Source organism: Galeopterus variegatus, unplaced genomic scaffold (genome assembly GCF_000696425.1).
Source record: "Galeopterus variegatus unplaced genomic scaffold, G_variegatus-3.0.2 Scaffold1578, whole genome shotgun sequence".
NCBI classification, from domain to species: domain Eukaryota; kingdom Metazoa; phylum Chordata; class Mammalia; order Dermoptera; family Cynocephalidae; genus Galeopterus; species Galeopterus variegatus.
Genome location: NW_007727689.1, coordinates 128523 through 146400, shown reverse-complemented (window position 1 = coordinate 146400; position 17878 = coordinate 128523). Strand labels below are relative to the sequence as shown.

At 53.1% G+C, this 17878-nt stretch overlaps 2 protein-coding genes across 6 annotated transcripts; one reads left to right on the top strand and one right to left on the bottom strand.

Annotated features, from left to right (window-relative positions):
* On the top strand, window positions 1-7861 carry TPM2 (tropomyosin 2 (beta)). Of its 4 annotated transcripts, none has more exons than XM_008577780.1 (9): window positions 1-348; window positions 793-918; window positions 4072-4205; window positions 4303-4420; window positions 4513-4583; window positions 4723-4798; window positions 5310-5372; window positions 5545-5614; window positions 7712-7861. In XM_008577780.1, the coding sequence occupies exons 1-9, from the start codon at window positions 235-237 to the stop codon at window positions 7792-7794; spliced, it is 855 nt and encodes a 284-aa protein (XP_008576002.1). In that variant the 5' UTR covers window positions 1-234; the 3' UTR covers window positions 7795-7861. The 4 variants fall into 4 exon arrangements, with proteins under 4 accessions (XP_008576002.1, XP_008576005.1, XP_008576004.1 ...); XM_008577783.1 differs by lacking the exons at window positions 4723-4798; window positions 7712-7861 and adding exons at window positions 5055-5130; window positions 6593-6917; XM_008577782.1 differs by lacking the exon at window positions 4723-4798 and adding an exon at window positions 5055-5130 and having other exon boundaries at window positions 106-348.
* A 958-nt stretch (window positions 7862-8819) lies between these two features.
* Window positions 8820-17443, bottom strand: CA9 (carbonic anhydrase IX). 2 transcript variants are annotated; one of them, XM_008577779.1, is made up of 11 exons: window positions 16349-17443; window positions 13325-13354; window positions 12855-13025; window positions 12571-12713; window positions 12389-12481; window positions 11307-11373; window positions 10274-10431; window positions 9925-10069; window positions 9760-9786; window positions 9212-9293; window positions 8820-9023 (listed from the first exon to the last, which is right to left on the bottom strand). In XM_008577779.1, the coding sequence occupies exons 1-11, from the start codon at window positions 17040-17042 to the stop codon at window positions 8963-8965; spliced, it is 1671 nt and encodes a 556-aa protein (XP_008576001.1). In that variant the 5' UTR covers window positions 17043-17443; the 3' UTR covers window positions 8820-8962. The 2 variants fall into 2 exon arrangements, with proteins under 2 accessions (XP_008576001.1, XP_008576000.1); XM_008577778.1 differs by having other exon boundaries at window positions 8884-9029.
* Between the last annotated feature and the right edge of the window lie 435 nt (window positions 17444-17878).

Genomic DNA, 17878 nt, shown 5'->3' with positions numbered 1-17878 from the left:
GCCGCGCCCCCGGCCGGGCAGTGCTTCTGCCCCTACAAGGTTTGGGCCGAGGTGGAGGAGGGTCCTGGTCCTCGGCTCCGCCCGGTCCCTCCCTGCCTTTTAGGCGCCCGCGCGTCTGGGACATCCCAGTCCCGCTCGGTCCTCCTCACCCGCCACCCGTACGCCCAGGCCGTGTAGCCAGCCCAGTTCGCCTGTCCTCACCGCCCGCCGGCAGTCCCGCCCCCCACCGCAGCCATGGACGCCATCAAGAAGAAGATGCAGATGCTGAAGCTGGACAAGGAGAATGCCATCGACCGTGCCGAGCAGGCTGAGGCCGACAAGAAGCAGGCGGAGGACCGCTGCAAGCAGGTGGGGGCCCTGGGTCCTGTGCAGCCTCCCCTCCCCCCACCAAGGGTGGGATGCGCTCCTGCCCTGGGTCCCCCAGCCTTGGGCCTGCTCTCCAGTGCTCTCAACCACCCAGCATAAGGCTGGTCCTTCACAGCACCCTTCGGGCCCTAGCCAGAGCCACACTTCAGATCACCCACCACAGCCTGGTGGGTGAGATGTTCCCTAGTGTTCGTGCCCTTGCAGAGCAATGATGGGTCCTGCTCCTTGGGGCTTGAAACTTCTTCTCTACGCCCACAAGATTCCCCCAGCAACCCTGACTGGACTGTCCCTCCTCTGTTACCCCTCTTTCTCCCCAATGGTCCCCAAGTATCTCTTGGTACTCCCCTATGCACACCCCTGCCTCCTTTCTGGGCCTGGGCCCGGGCCCCTACCCAGTCCTGGCTGACCGAGTCTCCTCTCTCCCAGCTGGAGGAGGAGCAGCAGGCCCTCCAGAAGAAGCTGAAGGGGACAGAGGACGAGGTGGAAAAGTATTCTGAATCAGTGAAGGATGCCCAAGAGAAACTGGAGCAGGCCGAGAAGAAGGCCACCGACGTGAGTGTGGATTTGGGGGACAGTACGAGGAGTTAGTGCATGGGGGAGGGACCTTGGGCACAGGGATGAGGGCAGAAGGGGACCCTGATATCCCTAGCACCAGGACAGAAATGGTTTCTTCTCAGTAACCCCAGGCCAGTTTAGGGCAAGTTGACACAAATAATCCAAGGCAGTGGATAAATCAAAACCACGTACCTCTTCCCCCACAGGACTTAGCCTTGTAATTTCATTTGCTTCCAGCTCTTAGAATGTACAGTGATCAAGCAGTGAGTCATTGTGGGGGTGGGTAGTATAAGAATTTACCACCTACCTCAGTGAATCCTCCTGCTGAAAATGGAGAGGAGACTGCAACTACATTGGGGTGCTGGGGGTGGGCGTGTGAGGTGTTAGTGGGCAGGAGGAGGGAGAGGGATCTAAAGATGGGGCCCTGACTTGAATTACACCCCTATGGGCCGTTAGAAATTCCCTGGCCTTGATCCCTGGCTTCTGTGTGCCCTGCTCTGCACTGGGACTCCAGCTCAGGTTCTAATGGCTCCTCATTTACCCTCATTAAGCTGTCAGCCTCAAGACCATGCCAGGCCACAGGGCAGAGGGACAGGGCCACAAATGCCAAAGCAGCCACCCTGGAAGTTTCTGCTTACCCTGAGATCTCTCTGCCCACCCCACAACCCCACACCCAACCAGACTGCTTCACTTCCTGCCATTCCCAACCCCCACCTTAAGGTAGGAGAATGGTCTTTGGACATCGTACTTTCACCATTCTCTGCCTTAGTTTCCCCATCTGCCTTCTATCTAGGATTGTTTTAAGATGAGCCTGTAGTTGGGGTGTATACGGGGATTCACACAAAGCATGCTCTGAACATCAGAGATGACATTAACTGTTTGTGTTGACCATTCTCCATGTTCTCCAACCCCCCAGGGCTAGGCTTCTCTGACCTCCAGCCTGCAGTTTTGGTTCTCCACCAGCCCTGGCACTTGGGAGGGAAGTGACCTGCAGCTGCTAGCAAAGACAACCCTGGGCATCTGACACTCTATAAATAACCAGGTCCCAGTGCAGCTGGAGTCAGGACTGGAAACCCAAGGAGCGGGGTGGGACTGGAGGGGAGGAGGGGGGAACAGGGACCGAGCTGGGGAAGCAGGACAGCAGTGCCGGGTAGATAGGAAACACTGCCCCAACTTATCACGTGACCTTGAACACAGCACTTAACCTACACAGTGCCTTAGTTGCTCCCTTCTCTCTTGCTTCCCACTTGTCCAATGGGACAGAAGTGCCTGTCCAATGGTTAGAGAGCAGCATCCATAACTAGGAAGAGCTTGAGGAGCAGGAAATGGCAAATATTAGTCCCGTGATGAGGACCCCGGGACTTCCCAGACTTTCCAGAGTCATTTGTCACCCCACCACCGTGAAGAGAGTTTTCCTTTTACAGAGTCTCATCTCTCTCTAGGGTAGTCCCCCAAAGTCCCCCAGAGTTATTCTTCCCAACCCCCACTGCTCTCCCCACAATCCTTCCACACTGAGTCATCTGGCCCTGTGCCCGTGATGGGCTCTTGTCACTCTAGGTGGCTAAGCTCCAGGTGCTAAAGGCACCTGGAGGACAAGCTATAATCCACTTTCTATATATGGTGCTGTACTTCTTCTGCCCTGCGATGCCACCCACGACCTGCTTTCTACGCCCTCTGTCCCCTGTGCTGTCACCTAGCTCCTCTGCCTCCACTCACTCTTTCCCCTACACTGCTCCTTTCTCCTTTCCAGTCTTACATCTCAGGGTCTCTGTGTCCTTGTCTTTGAAGTGCTGTCACCTAGCTCCTCTGCCTCCACTCACTCTTTCCTCTACACTGCTCCTTTCTCCTTTCCAGTCTTACATCTCAGGGTCTCTGTGTCCTTGTCTTTGATGGAGAGACAGGGAAAATCTAACGTTACGGAGTGTGGGGCTCTGTGCAGGCAATGTGCGCGGTGCTTTCTGCATATTATTGTACTATTTCCCAAACTTGGGTTGTCATCAGAATCCCTTAGGAGTTTAAAAAAAGAAAAGGTAAGATTCCCAAGTCCCTGCCTTGGAGATCTCAGCTCAGTGGATCTAGCATGGAGCTAGGGAATCTGTTTAGTTTTATGAGCCTTCCCTATGGTCCTGTTGATTAACTGAGTAGCACTGCATTATTTCAGAACAGCCCAGAGAAGGAGGAACTGTTATTGTTAACTCTAATTTATGAAGGAGGAAACTGAGGCTTAGAGAGGCTAAATAAGGTGCCCAAGGTCACACAAGTGTTGAGTGGCTGAGCCGTGGCTCAAAGACAACAGCCTGACTCAGAGCCGATGCTCTTAAACACGAAAGTGCACTGCTTCTCTCATTCTTTTCAGGAGCCTGTCTTGTTTTTATGGACCTTCTCCAAAATGTCCATTGTTTTCCCTCCGTATTGCAAGGCCAGGAGCTGAGTATCCATCCCTCACACTGCCCCTGTACTACCCTCAACTGTCTCCTGGCCTTGGCAGGGAGCCCCTCGCTACAACCATGGATGGCCCCTATAGGCCTGGCTTGCCTCTTGGGTCCTTTGCTGGGAGTCTGCCTGGCAGCCAGTAACATCACTGAGCTTGATTCTGTGATTGGCTATTCTTGGCAGCGGTGCAGTGCGTTGGCCTGATTCTTCCCCACCCCCTTACCTGGGCCAGGCTCTGCTGTAGGAATCAGGGCTGCCCAAGACCTCGTCCCAGCACTGGGGATGCTCTCACAGGGGACAGAGGGACCTACATGCAGATAGCCATCAGGAGAACCGTAAGTGCGTTGGCCTGATTCTTCCCCACCCCCTTACCTGGGCCAGGCTCTGCTGTAGGAATCAGGGCTGCCCAAGACCTCGTCCCAGTACTGGGGATGCTCTCACAGGGGACAGAGGGACCTACATGCAGATAGCCATCAGGAGAACCGTGCACAGTGCCAGAAGAGGCACTGTATCAGGGGAGTGGAGCTTGTCAAGGAATGCATGTTTTTGGCTGGAGCACAGAGTCTAGGCTGAAGATGGTTGAGGGAGAAATGGGTTGAAAGTCTGGAAGCCAGAAAGCGTAGTTCTTTGTGAGAAGAATCTTACCATCCTCTGGAGCGTCTCTGATTCTCATCCAAGGCAGACAAAGCCTTTTTGACCTCTGACTTCTGACCACAGGCTGAGGCAGATGTTGCCTCCCTGAACCGCCGCATCCAGCTGGTAGAGGAGGAGCTGGACCGGGCACAGGAGCGCCTGGCTACAGCCCTGCAAAAGCTGGAGGAGGCCGAGAAGGCAGCTGATGAGAGTGAGAGGTGGGCAGGGGCCCTGGGGGAGAGGGTCAGGGAGTGGCGAGGGGAGCCTGTCTCTGCAGGTCCTGACCCCACACTCACCCCTCTCCCTGCCTCTCAGAGGAATGAAGGTCATCGAAAACCGGGCCATGAAGGATGAGGAAAAGATGGAGCTGCAGGAGATGCAGCTGAAGGAGGCGAAGCACATCGCTGAGGATTCAGACCGAAAATATGAGGAGGTGACAGCCCTGCCCCACTTCCTTTCCTCCCAAGCCCCAGACACCCCCAGTCGTTCACCGCTGATCTACTTCTTGCTCCCACTTCCCTCAAGGTGGCCAGGAAGCTGGTGATCCTGGAAGGAGAGCTGGAGCGCTCAGAAGAGAGAGCTGAGGTGGCCGAGAGGTAAAGATGCCCCAGGGTGGCAAGTGAGACTCGCGTGAGCCGGTGGCTGTGGGGCACTCTGTGCAGCGGGGAGGCACTTTCCCAGGTTTGGGGCCATAAGGACATGTCCTGTCCTCTGACCCCTGCCCGCTGCCTCCAGCCGAGCCAGGCAGCTGGAGGAGGAACTCCGAACTATGGACCAGGCCCTCAAGTCCCTGATGGCCTCAGAGGAGGAGGTAGTGACTTCTCGAGACCTTTCTGGGCAGTGGCGCCTTCCCTCAGCCCACTCTCCCCTCCGTCTCAGCGTCTCAGGCTGCTCTCTGTCCCCTGCTGGAGGTCGGGAAGGGCCTGCGGCTGCCAAGCTCCACCTGCTGTCACTCTCACCACTTTGCTCTTCTCTTCTCTCCTCCTCCCGTCCCCCATCCCCGTGCCTTCTCCACTGTCACACCTCACTGTACCCTCACACCCCACCCTGCCACACACCCCCTACAGTAAATGTGGGGACCTAGAGGAGGAGCTGAAAATTGTTACCAACAACTTGAAATCCCTGGAGGCCCAAGCGGACAAGGTAGAGGGGGGTAGAGGGACAGTGAGGATGGGGTCCTGCAGGGGAGGGAGGTGACAGGCGCAGGCAGGGAGGGGCCGGGTGCTCAGTGGAGGCAAGATCATGAGGAGCCTGTGGGGCTTAGTAAAGAAAGGAGGATTCGTGAAGGCCATGTACTGATGGCGTGTGTATGTCCCTAAAAGTATTCCACCAAAGAGGATAAATACGAAGAGGAGATCAAACTGCTGGAGGAGAAGCTGAAAGAGGTGAGAGCCCTCTTCCAGTTCCCAGTCTCCCCTCACACCCCCCTAATCCCCACCAGAGACTGCCCGTGGCAGGGAATTTGGGGATAGGGATGGGAGAGAAGTTCGACTTAGGCGACGGCCTCTGGGAGGGCCTAAGTATTTGCCATTTCCCCCATTCTGCCTTTGCTCGCAGGCTGAGACCCGAGCAGAGTTTGCTGAAAGGTCTGTGGCAAAGTTGGAGAAAACCATCGACGACCTGGAAGGTAAAATGGGATACTCCCTCATACCCCCGAATCTTTTTAAGTAGGTCCACACCCCTTTGACTAGCAGTCTGCCCCTTATCTTCTCATCCCTTTACACTTGCCACCGATAAACCAGGGTTGGACCACCGAGGGCTCCACGAACTGGGGTGGGCTATGCCTACAATCCAAGTGGTTGTTGCTGGCTATGACGCATCAATGCCAGTGCTTCTCAAACTTGAGCACACATGAGAATCCCCCCGAGAGTTTTAAAAACACAGATTCCTGGGCCTTACCTCAGAGTGATTGCTGACTTTGGGCTTAATGCCGATGCTGCTGGTCCTCGGACCACACCTTGAGTAGCACTGATCTAGCCTACTCTGTCTCCAAGTGCAATACAACAGAGTTATATCACAGAGACTTCTTTATTAAATAGAGAGCTATTGGCTTAACATCTAGGTTTACATGACATTAATGGAAAATACTATTTTAAACTAGATCCAAACATCCAGATATTTGCTAGTCCACGGCTATTTCTGTTATCAACAATATTGTGCCTAAATTTGCCTTTCCTTTTTATTCTATGATAACCTTTGAACTTTCATAATTCCCACATCTCTTGCTTCCAGCCTTCTCAGGCAAGCACCAGTTTTATCTCCAACTTTAGGACTTTAGACCTTTCTTGCTCAAGCACCCTTCTTCTCCCCCTTGAGCAAGCACTCCTGCTTGTCCAAAGCACTGTGTCCCCAATCCAGAGGCAGAAGCTCCTGGGAGACGAACCAACTTGGAGTACAGAGATGGGTGAAAAAGAGACAGAAGTAGAGAGAGGGGAGGAGGAGGGAGCCTGCCAGCTGTCCAGCCTGTTCTCTGTCCTTTCTCTGTCACTTTTTTCACCTCTGTGATTCTTTTTCTCTTTCCGTTACCCTCTCTCCTTCCTTTCCTCTTTCCCTCCATTCCTTCTCCCCACACTCCCACCTGGTCCCCCTCCCCTGGACTCCTCAGATGAAGTCTATGCACAGAAGATGAAGTACAAGGCCATCAGCGAGGAGCTGGACAACGCACTCAACGACATCACCTCCCTCTGAGCCCCACACCAGTGTGGTGGCCTCAGCCCCCTTCTTTCCTCTCCTTTCCATTCTCTCAATGGGGAGAGGGACAGGCCAGAGGAGCAAACATTGCCAACATCACACAGCCATGCTGGCAGCAGCCTAGGGAGAGCCACCATCCCACCCACTGCCCACTCTGCCTCTGGCTTCACCCTTCTATCTACGCCCCCCTCCACCCGCTGGCCTCCACCTCTCTGCTGCTTAATAAACTCTGAACTTGGTCTCCGTGCTGTTTTCCTGCCCCACATTCCCCACAGAGCATGTCCATCATGAGCACTGGTTCACTCCTGAGACCCTGGCTCTTACTGACAACCCCAATCTTGTGACACCCCATGCCCCTCACTGAGCCCACCCACAAACACTGTGGCCCTCACTGAAACCCTTCTGCACAGCACTCTCAGTCTGCCACTCTGACTGTCACTGCTGCATGCGGGCATGGGTGACCCTATCTAGCGCCATGACCCTCACTGGCACCCGCCACTGACCTTGGAGTGCTGAGCTGGGGTTCCAGGACCTAACAGAATGACTGGAAGGGAAGTGGGGTGGCGAGGTGCAGGGGAGGGCAAGAAGCTTGTGAAAGGTCTGGAATGAAGTTTGGAAAAACACTGGAGATCAGCAAACTGGGGCTTTCACTGCAGCTGAAGGTCTGTTTTCTGCCTCAAGTCTGTCTGTCTGGCCCCCCCTTTCCTGGCTCAGTCTTTGTCTTTCCTTCTGTTTACAGTTTTCTTAAACCTTCTAAAGAAGGAGGGTAAATAGTTTATGACTCAGGCCTCCCCATCCTACCTCTATGACCTGAGGCCTTGAGTGAGGTTTCCATGTCTGTGCTGTTCGCCTTGTCCTGGTCAGTCCATCCATTTGCCCCTGCCATGGTGCCCCTAGGTCCCTGAATGCTTATGTCTTCCTGTGTCTCCTAACCCATTCCATGTCTATATGTCACCTTCCCCTGTCCATACCTCCTCGTGTCTCCCCCCTCTTGCCTCCCTTCCCGTTCCTCACCTGCTGCTTCCCCTCACAGAGACCTTGGCCAGTGCCAAGGAAGAAAACGTGGAGATTCACCAGACCCTGGACCAGACCCTTCTGGAACTCAACAACCTGTGATGGCCAGCTCTGCCCCCAGCCAGGCTATAGTTGCTGCCTCAACCCAATAAAACTGATGTTACCAGCATCACAGGGCCTTTTAAGCCTTTCTTGGGTGTTTGCAATGGAGGTGGAAGGAGCCCTGGATGAGCAGGGTCTGGGTCCTTGCTCTGCAACAGGAACTCCTTTTCAGTGAGAGCAGTGGGGTGGGGGGGGGTGCTGGGCTTATTGAGGAGGGGTGTGAACAGGCCGTGTGAAGCAGAGACAGGTCTAGGGGAATACCCTGGCCCTCTGCCCCCTGCAAGGTAGAGCAGCTGCCACCCGCAGCTCTGCCCTACTCCAACAGGCAGTGGGGCCAGACAGTGCATTCTGAAGGCAAAAGTACAAGAAACAGCACAGAGGTTCCTTGGGCAGTATGAAAGCCAAAAGCTTCAATGGGATTTTGAACCTAGAGGCTGCAGCCTGCCCTACCCCCCACCCCTGCCCTATGCTGCTGTACACACACACAGGCCATTCCAATAGTATCAGTCATTTTTGTCCCCTTCCTGATAATATCAGTGGTAGGCAGAATAATGTCCCTTGCCCAAAGTCCACATTCTAATCCTGCGAGATGTTATCTCACATGAGAAAGGGACTTAGTGTTTAAGCTAAGATTTTGAGATGAGGATGTTATCTGGGTAGGCCCAATGTAACCACAAGGGTCCTTATAAGAGGGTGGCAAGAAGGTCAAAGGCAGTAGTAGGAGATATGATAATGGAAGTGAGAGCTTAGACTGATGCAAAGAAGAGGTCACAAGCCAAGGAATGCAGGTGGCTTTGAGAATCTGAAAACGGCAAGGAAGCATTCTACCCTCAGAGCGTCCGGAAGGAAACAGCTCTACCAACACCTTGACCTGAGCCCATGAGATTCATTTTGGACTTCTGACCTCCAGAACTATAAGGGAATAAATTTTCATTACCACTAAGTTTGTGGTAATTTGTTACAGCAGCAACAGGAAATTTATACATTGCTCTTCTGGTTTGGGGAACAAAGGTGACTTCCACACATTTTATTAAAAATATTTTATTTTAAAAAAATTCTTTGGCAGTTAAAAAGGAAGTGGTATAACGGGCAGGACAGGACAAAGTTTCCAGCTGCCCCGCAGATTCCTGTAGCTGGTTTCTCTGCACATTCTCCAAGTTCCAGGCCTCTAGGCTCCAGTCTCGGCAACCTCTGCTGGGCAGTAGCCAGCACCCCTTTGGGTCCCACCTCTGTGTCTGCACAACAGGGAAGCCTAATCAGAAAACTGGCCCAGTCAAGTGTTTGGACCCCAGTACTGGCCAGCTGCCAAAAAAAAAAACTGTCCCAGAATGAGTTCATTTGAGTGAAACTTGGTGTTCCGGGCTCAACGTGGGGGTGGGGGTGGGGTTATGCCTGAGGGAGAGGGTCAGTATAATACCTGTGCTGCCTTCTCATCTGTACAAGAAAGGCGATGCTGGTGACAGCAAAGAGGAGGCCGAACACCAGGGCCAGGATGTCACCTGGGAGACAGAGAGGAGAGAGCTCCTCAGGGAGTGAAGAGGGGTCCACAGCCTCCCTCAAAGCTTGCTTTAGTGTCTCCCCACCCCTGCCCTGAGTTCTCAGGCAGCCCCCAGTGCCTCAATCTTCAGAAGGGGCCAGCCAAGAGTTGGGGTGGATACATAAGAAGGGGTAAGCTAAGCACCATTTTCCCTCCCCAAAAGCTGAGTAAAAGATTTCTTGGAGGGAGACGCTAGGAGATTTCTAGAGCTTCATTCTGATCAACTAAGCCCTGGGGACAGCAGGGGCGAGGAGGGAAAGGAATCCTCCTGATCGTTCTGAGTCTATCTGACTAGGTATCATACTGGGGTTGGGGGTCTTTTCTGCAGAAAAGGAGAGGGAGCAGAGGTGGTCCTGATTAGCCCCTGGGAATGAACAGTGCCAAGTGTGCCCCAAGCATCAGGGGCAAGAGGAGGCGCACAGACTCACCAGCAGCAAGGCAGGAATTCAGGTGGACTGAAAAGAAAAAGGAGACATTAGAGCTGGGGACTGTGACCACCAGTTACAGAGACTGACACAAACGAAGACACAGGGGAAGATGAGGGACCTGTGGCTGGGTGGTCACAGCAATATGGGACACAGATAAAGCTGCACCTGATTCAACGGTCCTAGGGCTGTCGTCCACTCCAGCAGGGAATGAGGCCTCAATCATCCGCCCATTCAAAGGCTGCGTCGCTCGGAAGTTCAGCTGCAGCCGAGAGCCACCGGGTCCCCACAGAGAGCCATAGAGGATGTGGAGCTAGTGAGGTCAGTAAACAGTGCGGGTGGGCTCGTGGAGTAAGAGGAAACAAAAGGGTCCCAGGCCTACTCAGCCAGCACCTCAGAGCTCTACCCTCCTCTCCCCACATCCCTATCACAGTGCCTTGATCTCTTTGATTCTTTCTTGTCTCATCCTACATCCCCTTTCCCCTCACCCTATGTCAACACCACGCCGCAGCCTCACCTGCTTAGCACTCAGCTTCACTGTCTGGTTGAACACGGTCCAGATGACCCCCTGGGCACAGGGTGGTGTGGTCAGCGACCCCTCATATTGGAAGTAGCGGCTGAGGTCAGAGGGCAGCAGAGCAGATATGTCCAATCCTGGGACCCAAGTCTCTGAGCCTGTGGAGAGGACGTGTGTTGGGGTCTCACCTAGATTGCCGCCCCACCCCTCCCCACCCTGTGAGTCTTCAGGGTATAGGCATACAGTTTCATCTCCCAGAAGCCAAGTTAACTCAACTCCCTGGAACCACTTCTTCACTAACAGAGGTCCCTTCCCAGAACTCAGTACAAGACATAACTCAAAAGAAAGTAAAGGGCTTTGGTGCAACTGTAAGAGACCTTACAGAGAGAGCGAAATGCTACTCAGGTCCTCCCCGAAATGCTACTCAAGTCTTCACTCTTGCTTTGCATGCTGTCATAACGTGCTGGGCCACGGAGCCCGGAGTGAATTAAAAAGGAAAAATGAGCTGAATCACTTGGAAATAAATATAGATATTTATTACTATAAAAAACAGACACAAAAACTACAAAGGCACAGTTCTCACTAGTGCAGCAAAAATCTAAAAGTCCAGGACAGCAAGATTTAAAATGACTTTCCAGTGAGGAGTGACTGAAAAGAGAAAGATTTCCAACAAAATTATTTACAAGTTTAAAATATTTGGTGCTCATGAAAGAGAAATAGTTCTCAGAAAAAATTTAGCTCTCCAGACTCAACTCCCATGAAAGTTCCAAACACCACTTTTTTATCTTTTTTTTTTTTTTGGTCTAATTTTGTTTTTTGCTTGGTTTTTAACCAAAAAGCCTGTGAGCAGCAGTTGGCCTGTGCTGTTTACCCCCCGTCAGGTTCACAGTTATTATCAAGATCAGAGCCAGTTCACACCTCAATCCACTCCCACAAGGGAGGGAGCCTATCTCCATCCTCAGACCTGAGGGTCCGAAGGGCAATTCTTCATGAACTGGAGTATAGAAGGTAGTGGCCAGACCAACAAACTGACCTTCCTCAGGGATTTCTTCCAAATGTGACAGCAACTGCTCATAGGCGCTGTTTTCTTCTGGACCCTCCTGGAAGATAACAGTGCGAGACAGACTAATACATGTATCTAGGCCCATGACTGGGGGCTTGAAGATGAGGTGGGGTCCCATAGTCCTCCCCCATTCCTCAGCTCTGAGAATGCTGGAGAACAAAATCTTTTGTATTATTACTCAAAGTCTATTTACTCTTGCTTTGCAAACTAACAAGCTTGGTGGACTGGATTTCAATGGCAAACTGGAGGCAGAGGAGAAAGAGAAGCCACTTTACTAGGACACTAGGCCCTGAATGACCTGGGTCCCACTGACTTTTCCAGTCTTTCTCATCACTACCTCCATACACACTCCATCGTCTCCCTCCAGAAAACCATAAAACACCTTCGTATTCTTGTTAGTTCTGCATTCACCTTAATAAATCATGTGTTTGAGTTTTGGATTAAGGTCCTGACATGCTATTTCCGAGGCACTTCTCTGAACTCTGTCCTGAGAGGTTGGTGTTAAGGAATCGGTGGGTGAGCCTATCAGGTATCTCACCATCCCCTCACTTTGCTGGCCTCCTCTAATCATTGTGTATCCTTGACCATTACAGGTCCAAAGAGGTCACCAAATACTGCATTTCACAAAGGGGAAATCATGAGTCATCCTGATGTCCAGTGTACTGCATCTGCCGTTTCTGAATGGGCCACGTTCTGAGTCTTTGCACATTCTGTTCCCTCTGCATGGAACATTTCCTTCTCTTCCCCTCTAGTGAAGGCTTCAAGTTTCACTTTCTCTGTGACCATCTCTTTTACTCTGTGTCCTTCCTATGTCTATCCTGTCAGCCTGCCCCACTGGCTGTGGGCTCCTTGGAGACAAGGACTCACAGCTTCTGAATCCTTTTGGGGGCCCAGTGACAGGTTCACAGTGGGATTTGAGCTAAGGAACTAATTAATGAGTGAAGGATGACAGCCAGGGGCCCGGGTGAGTGTGCTGGGATGGATCTCAGGACAAGATACACTGAGCCCAGGGTGTGAGGAAGCAGAGAGTGGGGTGTGCCCATGTCTGGTACCTGCAGAAAGGCGGCCAGCACGGCCAGGCCACCCGGGCGCCCCAAGGCCTCCTCAACTTTGGCAAATGCGGTACTGAGGTGAACCACGTGGATCTGGAGAGGACACGGGGGTAAGAGTGTCCAGTTCTCCGGCCCCGCCCCGCCCCGCCCCTTCGTCCCTCCTTGGACAGCTCCGTGCTCACCTCGGCAGGGAAACGGTGGCCGTCAACAGTGTGCTCCGAGCCCGGGCGGCCCGCAGCCCCCCAGTGCAGATGCAACTGCAGGGCCCGGTACTCCCGCCCGGGACCCAGAGCCATCTCTAGCCCGGGAGGCAGAGTCAGCTGCACTGCGGGAGGAGAGGCGGGTGAGCCGCACCTGCCTCGCGGGTAGGGGAGGGCAGCCTAACCCCGAGGCACCTCCCAGACCGCCCCCTTTCCATCGGCCCGCCCCGCCCCTTCCCTGAGTCTCTACCCGGAGACCCCCTCACCAGTGTGGCCGTTGTTGTGCAAGCGCAGTTCTGGGAGTGGCGGGAGCTCAAAACCCAGGAGTTGCAGGGGTCGCAGGGCTGGGCAAAATGCGGCGAGCTCGCGGCGGATATCAACCGGGGACTGAAAGCGGCCCGCACAGGCTGGGGACACCTGGGGCCAGGGCGGGTCGCCTGGGGTGGGAGAGTATGGTGAGGAAGTCTCATGACTTGGTCAGGAACTTTCAGGGATCCCGGGTAGAAGAAGTGAGGGGGTGGAGTCAGGAGGCATCAGAACGGGAACTAGAAATCAGGGATGTGGGCGGGAATAGGCAGCGGGCGGTGTCCGGGACCCGCAGACGTGCGGGTCTGTGCAGGGGGTGGTGTCTCACCTCCATAGCTCCAATGACTGTGGTCATGCCCTGCACAAAGGAAAAAGATGAACAGGCCGATCTTAGAGCCCAGTCCCTTCCCAGGGGCCGGTGGTGTCTCACCTCCATAGCTCCAATGACTGTGGTCATCCCCTGCACAAAGGAAAAAGATGAACAGGCCGATCTTAGAGCCCAGTCCCTTCCCAGGGGCCGGGACAAGGTGGATCCCCCTCACCAACAGAGGTTGACAAACTCGGATGCTTTGCAGCGGCACAGCAGGTAAGAGACATGCCTGAAGCAGGGCAGGCGTAAAGCACAGCGGACTGCAACCAAAAGTAACGCCGCAGCTGGGTGGGCCGAGCAGCAGCGCTACTGGCCCAGGATATGCCAGTTTGCAACCACTGTCCTAGGGTGTGTAAAGTGGGTGGGGGGTAGGGTTGATCAGTAACCCCACTAGGGTTACATCAGTAGACCAGCTTTCCTTCCTCCCTTACTCATCCCTCCTTCCCAGTCATGCCTCTGCCCTTTCTGGTTTCCAACTCCTTTCCCAAAGTTCCTGGCTTGGGAGACACGATAACCAGGTTTCTCTACCTGCTGTTTTTTTCTTCCTAAGTCTCGATTTCCTCAATGTAGACTGAAGACGAGATGATGATATTGTTTTTCGTTGTTTTTTGGCAACTGGCTGGTATAGGGATCAAACCCTGGACCTTGGTGTTATCAGCACTACACTCTATCCAACTGAGCTAACTGACAAGCACGAGATGAGGTTATCTCTACAAGCCCTTCTGCTCTTCCTGGTACCCATCCTCTCCCCCGCAATCTTTCCTCTTCTCTTCCCTTCACACTCTTCTTTCTCTCCCTCTCCACCTATTTTTTCTCTGTGCACATTCCTCATCTCTTTCTCTTCTCCAACCTCCCCCTTTCTTCTTTCTCATCTTTTCCAGCTCACTCCATCTGTGCCCCTTTTATCTCTCTCTCCACCCATCCCCTTCTAGCTCTGAAAAAGGAGGGTGGTTTAGTGGTATGAGAGCCCCTAGAAAGGGCTACTGTCAGGGCCGGCCCGTGGCTCACTCGGGAGAGTGCGGTGCTGATAACACCAAGGCCACGGGTTCGGATCCCATATAGGGATGGTCGGTTGCTCACTGGCTGAGTGTGGTGCTGACACCAAGTCAAGGGTTAAGATTTCCTTACCGGTCATCTTTTAAGAAAAAAAAAGGAAAAAAGAAAAAGAAAAAGAAAAGGCTACTGTCAGAGTATGGGCTCCTCTTCTTCCCTGAATAATCCTTGCCTGGGCTGGGGTATGGAGAGGGGAGGTGTAAACCACCTGTAGCCTAGATTCGGAGGGCTGATGAACACTTACCTTTTTTGTCTCTGTGGGCATTATTCTGGGGGCCTTGAGTATTTCTGGGAGCCTCTACAGTAGGTAGATCCTCTAACTTCAGAGAGTCCTTTTCTCCTGGTTCAGTCTTAACTTCAGANCCGCCCCCTTTCCATCGGCCCGCCCCGCCCCTTCCCTGAGTCTCTACCCGGAGACCCCCTCACCAGTGTGGCCGTTGTTGTGCAAGCGCAGTTCTGGGAGTGGCGGGAGCTCAAAACCCAGGAGTTGCAGGGGTCGCAGGGCTGGGCAAAATGCGGCGAGCTCGCGGCGGATATCAACCGGGGACTGAAAGCGGCCCGCACAGGCTGGGGACACCTGGGGCCAGGGCGGGTCGCCTGGGGTGGGAGAGTATGGTGAGGAAGTCTCATGACTTGGTCAGGAACTTTCAGGGATCCCGGGTAGAAGAAGTGAGGGGGTGGAGTCAGGAGGCATCAGAACGGGAACTAGAAATCAGGGATGTGGGCGGGAATAGGCAGCGGGCGGTGTCCGGGACCCGCAGACGTGCGGGTCTGTGCAGGGGATGGTGTCTCACCTCCATAGCTCCAATGACTGTGGTCATGCCCTGCACAAAGGAAAAAGATGAACAGGCCGATCTTAGAGCCCAGTCCCTTCCCAGGGGCCGGGACAAGGTGGATCCCCCTCACCAACAGAGGTTGACAAACTCGGATGCTTTGCAGCGGCACAGCAGGTAAGAGACATGCCTGAAGCAGGGCAGGCGTAAAGCACAGCGGACTGCAACCAAAAGTAACGCCGCAGCTGGGTGGGCCGAGCAGCAGCGCTACTGGCCCAGGATATGCCAGTTTGCAACCACTGTCCTAGGGTGTGTAAAGTGGGTGGGGGGTAGGGTTGATCAGTAACCCCACTAGGGTTACATCAGTAGACCAGCTTTCCTTCCTCCCTTACTCATCCCTCCTTCCCAGTCATGCCTCTGCCCTTTCTGGTTTCCAACTCCTTTCCCAAAGTTCCTGGCTTGGGAGACACGATAACCAGGTTTCTCTACCTGCTGTTTTTTTCTTCCTAAGTCTCGATTTCCTCAATGTAGACTGAAGACGAGATGATGATATTGTTTTTCGTTGTTTTTTGGCAACTGGCTGGTATAGGGATCAAACCCTGGACCTTGGTGTTATCAGCACTACACTCTATCCAACTGAGCTAACTGACAAGCACGAGATGAGGTTATCTCTACAAGCCCTTCTGCTCTTCCTGGTACCCATCCTCTCCCCCGCAATCTTTCCTCTTCTCTTCCCTTCACACTCTTCTTTCTCTCCCTCTCCACCTATTTTTTCTCTGTGCACATTCCTCATCTCTTTCTCTTCTCCAACCTCCCCCTTTCTTCTTTCTCATCTTTTCCAGCTCACTCCATCTGTGCCCCTTTTATCTCTCTCTCCACCCATCCCCTTCTAGCTCTGAAAAAGGAGGGTGGTTTAGTGGTATGAGAGCCCCTAGAAAGGGCTACTGTCAGGGCCGGCCCGTGGCTCACTCGGGAGAGTGCGGTGCTGATAACACCAAGGCCACGGGTTCGGATCCCATATAGGGATGGTCGGTTGCTCACTGGCTGAGTGTGGTGCTGACACCAAGTCAAGGGTTAAGATTTCCTTACCGGTCATCTTTTAAGAAAAAAAAAGGAAAAAAGAAAAAGAAAAAGAAAGGGCTACTGTCAGAGTATGGGCTCCTCTTCTTCCCTGAATAATCCTTGCCTGGGCTGGGGTATGGAGAGGGGAGGTGTAAACCACCTGTAGCCTAGATTCGGAGGGCTGATGAACACTTACCTTTTTTGTCTCTGTGGGCATTATTCTGGGGGCCTTGAGTATTTCTGGGAGCCTCTACAGTAGGTAGATCCTCTAACTTCAGAGAGTCCTTTTCTCCTGGTTCAGTCTTAACTTCAGATGGATCCTTCTCTCCAGGTGGATCCTCCTCTCCAGGTGGATAATCCTCTCCAGGTAGATCCTTCTCTCCAGGTGGATCCTCTTCACTGGGCAAATCCTCCTTGCTCAGTGGATCATCATCCCCAGATGAATCTCCTCCTATGTGGGGATCCTCTTGCATCTGGGACAGGCTCTGGGGATGGGCAGGCACCAGAAGCAGCAGTACTAGCAGCAGTTGCACAGTGGGGCCTGGGGCAGGGGCTGGGATTAACAGAGGGAGCCAGGGGCTGGGGCACAGGGGAGCCATGCGGCTGACTGTGGGGTGTCCCAAGACACAGTGTGTACGGGCTGTACGTGCATTGGAAACAGGAGCCAGGTGGGGGAGGAGCAAGCCTGGAGGGGAGCTGGCTGACTCACAGAGTGCCCTTCTGTGGAGATGGAGCCAAAGTCCCACAGGTCTGTCTGGCTCTGTGCCCCCTCCCCGATACCAAAGCCTGGATGGGTGTGGAGTGGGGGGCAGATGTATGTGCAGGCAGAAGGTTATCGAGGTCATGGGCTCAGCTTGGAACCCAAAGCTCCACCTGGCACCATACAGCATCTCCCTGGCTCCACCCAGCTGCTTGCCAGCCAGCCTCGTCTAAACCTGGCCTGCTTCCCAGCTCTAGGCAGGGAAGGGGAAAGACGGGAGCTAGGGCCTACATCCTCTGGCTGAGGGGGAAAGCATCCTTTGTATACATCCCCGGCCCAGCCAGAGAGCAGGTAAAGGGGTAGGGTAAGCTGCTGGGGAAACCTGAGGGTAAGTAGATAGATGGGTAGGTGGGAGAAAATTTGAGTATGAATGGAAAACTGAGTATATGTATGAGAGGGCCTCTGATGGTTTCAACTAAATTTATTTTTCATCATATTACTTCCCTGCTCAAAAACTTTCACTGGCTCCTGACCGCCTACCAAAATACACCCATCTTGTCCTTCTATTTGATTTCTAAGTCCCTTCGAGTCCTTACTCAAGAGATCTTTCCATCTTATCTCCTACTACTCTCCCTCATACTCCAGAGAAATGAAACTATTTTTTCTCTAAACCTTTTTGCCACCTTTGTTAATCTAGTTCTCAGTGCCTGGAATGCCATTCACCCTTGCACTCAACAAATATTTATTTAGCACCTACCATATATCAGGCACTAGGCTGTGGACTAGGAGTATGGAGTTGAACAAGGCATAGTCCTTTCTCTGAGGAGTTCCCAATCTAGTGAAGCCCTATGGCTTCGACAAACCAGAATGGAATAAAGCCATTTCAGGTCCAGGTTTAGGGCTAATATTTAGTAGGCATACACCAATATTGTTGTATAGGATAATTAAGTATATTGAAACATTTATTCTTCTTCTTTTTTTTTTTTTTAAGATGACCAGTAAGGGGATCTTAATCCTTGACTTGGT